The sequence below is a fragment of the Cyprinodon variegatus genome, unplaced genomic scaffold, assembly GCF_000732505.1.
Source record: "Cyprinodon variegatus isolate N-32 unplaced genomic scaffold, C_variegatus-1.0 Scaffold748, whole genome shotgun sequence".
Taxonomy (NCBI): domain Eukaryota; kingdom Metazoa; phylum Chordata; class Actinopteri; order Cyprinodontiformes; family Cyprinodontidae; genus Cyprinodon; species Cyprinodon variegatus.
This window is the reverse complement of record NW_015151201.1, coordinates 38,823-44,629: the sequence shown is the minus strand read 5'-3', so window position 1 is coordinate 44,629 and position 5,807 is coordinate 38,823. Positions and strand designations below refer to the sequence as shown.

The 5,807-nt window shown below is 38.0% G+C and overlaps 1 protein-coding gene across 1 annotated transcript in view; it reads right to left on the bottom strand.

Annotated features, from left to right (window-relative positions):
- LOC107098110 (calcium-independent phospholipase A2-gamma-like) overlaps positions 1-5,807 on the bottom strand; it is a 46,684-nt gene that overhangs the window by 28,933 nt on the left and 11,944 nt on the right. The window contains exons 5-7 of the mRNA XM_015395580.1: positions 4,923-5,094; positions 2,322-2,379; positions 2,027-2,221 (exon numbers count right to left, since the gene is read on the bottom strand). Of these exons, the coding sequence (XP_015251066.1) occupies positions 2,027-2,221; positions 2,322-2,379; positions 4,923-5,094 (425 nt within the window). The remainder of the gene's footprint in view (positions 1-2,026; positions 2,222-2,321; positions 2,380-4,922; positions 5,095-5,807) is intronic.

The following is a 5,807-nucleotide window of genomic DNA, read 5'->3' as shown; positions in this document are numbered from 1 at the left end:
TAATAAAAATAATCCTATTTATGATGTTTTAAAAATTAAGACCTACGAAAGACTAATTTAAGACATTTTAATACCAATTAAGGCCTTACTGTAGTTTTATTTTGAAGAATTCAATGCCTTTTAAGACTTTTTAAGGACCTGCAGGAACCCTGTAAAATAACATCCATTCGCAGAATGAGAACTTTTTTATTTTATACAGAATATTGGCCACTTTGGAGTGCTTAATGGTGCATCACTGAAAAAAAAAGAGTTACATTAACAAAAAGGTATAAAACTTCACTAAAGCATTCCGTAAAAATTCAAAAAAATTCACTTGGTTTTCAAGATTTGAAGATGTTTCGCCACCTCTCCAGGAAGCTTTCTCAATTCAAATGTCTGGATCCGCAGTGAGTTTGAGTCTTATATGGACAAGGCCTTGTATAGCTTGGAAACATGCAATGGTAACCGTTGAATGGGTCGTTTAGTTCCATCGTTAGCCTGTAATATCTGAACCTGTCTATGATTTCTAGGGGTCGGTCGTTAAGGAGGTATTGTTCACGGTGACCTGGCTGGAGCGGGTGACCTGGATGACTGAGAACCTTCATCAGCATATTTCACTAAAGCAGCAAATGCCTTATTAAAAAAATAGAGGCCAAAAAACAATCCAGTAGTTCAACATTTTCTTCACAGGATTGTTGTTTGTCTGTGACTGTTAACGAATGAACTAATCTATATGTGGCTCCAAATGTAAAGCAGTGATGTTGCTTCACTCTCTCACAAAGTGGTTTCTTGGCTTCTGTAAACCAAAAGAGTTAGCAAATGCGATTCCATAATTAGACAGTCTGTCTCTTCCTCCCAACCAAGCAGATGCAGCAGGCAATTGCTGGTGTACAAGTGGGGACGCAGCAGTCAGGATAAATTATGCATCTGTAAGTAGACGAAGACCTGCAAGATGGCATGCTGTGGAAATCTCCCACTATAGGTGGGTTTTCATCAATGAATCTCTTTCATTTTCTCCCCCTGCATCTCCCACTTCACATATACAGCCAACACGGCCTCCAATTAGAGTCAAAGCTTTCAGAAGCTGAATATAGCATTTGATGCATAGATTACATCTATATCGTTGATGACAGTTGGATGAAGAGGAGTTAAAAACAGTGATTTGCCTCCATGTGCATTTCATCATTTTGAACAACATAAGTGCTACTTTTTAATGTCTCCTCTGGTGTTTTACAAATGTCATCCCTGTTCTCTGCCAGAGTAAGGTAGTAGTGAATATTGATCAGTAAAAGGCTAAAGTAGAAAGGTGCTTTGCAAGGTTTTTTGATGACTAATGTATTCCACTTTATTGCTGATGGATGGAAGTGTTCCTCTCAATGACTTAGAAGCTCCAGTCTCCAGTTCAAATGCAGCTGGCTGGAAATAAACAGTCAGAAAGGACAGGGTCCCTGCTTCCTGCTTATTGTGTGGGGATTTTTCTCATTAGGCTGCTTGAAATCCTTCATTTTCTTCAGCTGTGAATGCACAAAGCATTTTAATTCCGCAGCCCAACAATAAACTCTGCAGCGTGAAGCAGAGGCCTACTGTTGCATTGCCACACTGAGTAAAAATACTGTATATTGGGCTGAATGTGAAAAAAAGGACTGCTAAAATTAAGCCTTCATAGGGACAACGCATGGAAGAAACCAAGAAGGGGTCATCCGACACAGTACATTCTGCATAGCAGGGGAAGGGGTGTTTGTGTAGAAATGCATGCATATTCTAAACAGTTTTAGTAATTATATGTTTTGCATAAAAAATAACAGCTAATGTGGACTTTTTTTCCAATTACAACAGAAGAGGCATCAACTGTCTGGGATCACTAAATGTATGCTTGCTGAATTAATGTGGAGCAAATTAAAGGAGAAAACGTCTCAAATGCGAAGGTGATAAAACTTAGTTTGATGTAAATATGCAGATCTATCATTATAGATATAACTGCACCATCATGCATTTTTGTTAAAAAAAAAACCTACAAGGTATCCCAACTATTTTCTTAGCGACTGACCTGGTGGAGATCATTTCCCAGTTTGAACTCCTGGAAGTACCCCGGAGCAGCTGACGTGGCCCGGATGGCCTGCCACAGCTGGTGCTGGCAGCCGCCCAGGTAGTGAGAGCGCACCCCGGGCAGAAGGTTGTAGTTCCTGAAGATGTGTGCTTTCAGAGGAAGGCCCTGGTTCACTATGGTGCTCACAGCTGCCACCTACAGGTGGAGAACATAACAAACACATTTATATAAAAATAAAACTGATAAAAATAGGAAAGATAAAACAAGAGAGGAAAAAAAAAGATCTAAAGCTCACCTTGGGGCATTCAGGGTTTCTTGAAGTCTCCACTAAGAGGTGGGAGCCCACTTTCTCCCTGCAAAGGAGAGCAACATCACATTTTATTAATATTTAGTTTAGTTTCATACAGCATTCTCATCTTATCATTTTTTAGTTTGACCCTTTTTTCCCAGCATTAAATAAATCAGTGAAATGCAGCTTTCTTTTAAGAGAACGAAGGTATTCAAACCAGTATTTAATTAAAGCAGGCTAATGAAAAAAAGACCTGTTTGGCCACATGAAATAGACCAAAGACCTCATAAAAGAACAATGCTGTGATTAGATTAGATTAGATGAGCTTTATTGATCTCACAGCGGAGAAATTCACTGGTCACATATTGGCATAGTAATTAAAGAAGGTGCAAACAAGGAGGAAAAAGGTGCATTAAGAATAAACAAGCAAGCACTGTATATACAGTATATCAAAATAAATAAGAATTAAATGATCTGCAGCAGTTTGTTATACATATCTGTCAGACTGGAAAGAGTTTAAGAAAAATAAGCTTCAGGCCTCTAGAAATGGTGAAAGCGGTTACTATAATCACCCAAACTCTGCATCAACAAATCCTATGAGAAGTCACAGGAGCCGTCAGTCCCTACAGGCTTCACTTTCCACAGTTAAGATCATAAACTCTGCTCTTATAGAAAAACGGCTCTACAGGAAAATATCTGGAGCTCATTCAGGTGAAGCAGGTCAAACCAAAGCACAGCAGCAAGTCCATCTGAATGAAACAATCCATTCACGCTCGAAAAACTCTAAACTGTCATCAAATGAAAATGTTCCATCGGTTGAGGATATAATAATTACCGTAAATTCCGGACTAAAGAGCGCACCTGATTACAAACCGCACGCTCTAATTTTAGAAAGAAATTTTATACTTTTATAAGCCACGCCGCATTTTAAGCCGCAGGTTTCCCACGTTGTATGAGATATTTACAAATAAAGATATTACACGTGAGCATTTTTTTTAACGTTTGATTTAATCCGTATAATAAAACAAACAAATACGGTACATATTATGAATGCTTTTTTATTTCAAACTACCTGTAACACATTTAAATAGACGTATGTGTCGGTAACACGCAAATAACGCTGCATATACCGGTACTTTTAATTGAAAAACGCACAGAACATTGCAGCCGACCAGGAAAAGTCATTAATCACTTTCTTCTTCCTCCTGCCGCTAAAACCCTGGTGGTGGCATTGATGCGCTAGTGGTTGTAGCTTCTCTTTCGTTTTGAAACAATCCTGATCTGTTAAAGACGGGAAACCTTCATGGATAGAATATGTTTATTGTTGCTCTTTTTGGCATGTCCATGATTTAACATCAACTCACAGCAGCCAAATATACTATAACACAATGTTAGTGTTACCTTACCAGAACTTCAGCATTCCACATGCTAAAAGACGTCCAAAAAGGGATTATTATTATTATTATTAATTATTCAAGTTTATTCTATAGGGACATACACATATCGACATAGACAATCTGAACAAAACAGCAGTCCCATGTTTGCATCATAGTACAATAGCAACAGCTAATTTGCAGCACTCGTCTCTAGATGGGCCACATTATCCACTTTACCTGTCAGCGTCCATAATGCTATTGCTAAAAAAATATAAACTAATGTGGATTAATTTTATTATAAAGATCAAGACTTGTTTGTTGCTCCTTTTGAGCCCCACAAATTGTGAACCATTGCATTAGAGAAGAGATTGAAATGCATTAAATGGTATTCTTGCACCATTCCTTTGAAATTAGTCTGAGAATACAGGCTGGAAATGCCTCCAAAAGTTTCCCATGCTCAAAGAAAATCTTTGAAAAACTTCTTAAAGCCTGGAGAATTTCTTCTCGAGACCCCTTTGAAATATTTTGGCTCCTTGAGTGTGAAATATAAGGGATAGTAGAGACCTGGAGCATTTTGTACAGCGTTGCATTTTTTCTCCACATTTTGAAAGAGATCTAGTGTAATTTTTCTTACATTAAAGATGAGATTTTTTTGGGCTCAGTCTTAAGAATAGTTTCTATATATTTTTATTAGCTTAGTCACTAAGAGAAAGTAGTATCTTACTATATTATTATATGTTTGTTGTCATTCTAAAATAACACATTGTTTACTGGTAGTGAATAGAAAAAAAGTGCCATTTAAACCACATAGTCTTAAAGGTAAATTGGAGGATGTTCTTTTTCCAGGTGTATCATCAAAATAAGTAGTCATCCTAATTGTCAGTCATTCTGGTTATATGTTAATGTAAGGCTGTGCTACGTGCTCGTCCCATTTTCACTTACCGGTGGTGAGTCTGACATAGTGGAAAAATTCAAAATCTTTTGGAAAAAGTAAGCTTGCATGAGCGATGGAAACAGCAACTTTGAAAGAGAGTGTGCACGAGTAGAAATGGGCTCGTGCACGCTCTCACACGTGTTTAACAGGCGTTCCCTCTCGGGAGCAGGTACAGGTTGTGTGTGTGAATTTTTTTTTTTTAAGAGAAGAAGGCGGGTCTTTTCAAAAATTCACGAAAATCCTCCCTTATACCTTTAGAAATAATAACTTATTCATGAACAAAACATTCAAACTGACTTGAGGATGTTCTCCCAGGCTTCGCTGTCGTAGAAAGCATGGCTCCAGCCCATCTTCACCGTCCCTAAAATCACGTTCTGCTTGAAAACGTCTGAACCCAGCTTCCGGTACAGATCATCACAGTCTTTCACAGGGATTTGGATCACGCCCAGCATGAACCCTATGACAGCTCCTGAAGTATGAACAAAAAAAGCACATCAAAAATAAAGAAAAAGATTAAAATAAGCTGGTGGAGTAGGTATATAATGAAAATGCCTGTGTTGTCAGGAGGGGGGGACAATCATAAACAAATAAAAAAGTATAATGTTATTAAGTTTTTGCTCTCTCCACTTCTAAAGGATCGCTTACACTCATAAAAAGCCACCACAGTGCTGAGAGCAGAGATTAGACCTAATGGAAAAGTGCAGGGAGTCCAGCTGAGCGGATGCGGTTGAGATGAGCTCTAAATGTGTGAGCACAGTTTCATCTGGCACGCAGCTTGCATTATTATTTGACAACAAACATTAAATCTGAAAATACTCCTCCCAACTGTCGGAGATTAAGCCTGAGTGAACCTTAAAAAAAAAGCCCAATGTGCTAAGCTTACAAAATGATTGTTTTTAATCTGCTGTTATGTAAAAATCAGCAAACCAGGAGAGCAATTTTAAAGTGGTCCACAGCACCATCTAGTGGCACTCTGACTTATAACAGGGTGGTAAAACCAGCTAAAAGGGCTGGTCACCTAAAGTCATAACTAAAGCAACATATAAACATGATAGGGTTTAATTATCTTTGTACTACAGTTCATTAACAAAACTACGGAAGAGGATTAGGGCCACTGAAAAAAAAAAAAAAGTTAACTGATTTTAAAGATTGACTTTAATCTCAGAATTCTGACTCTTTTCT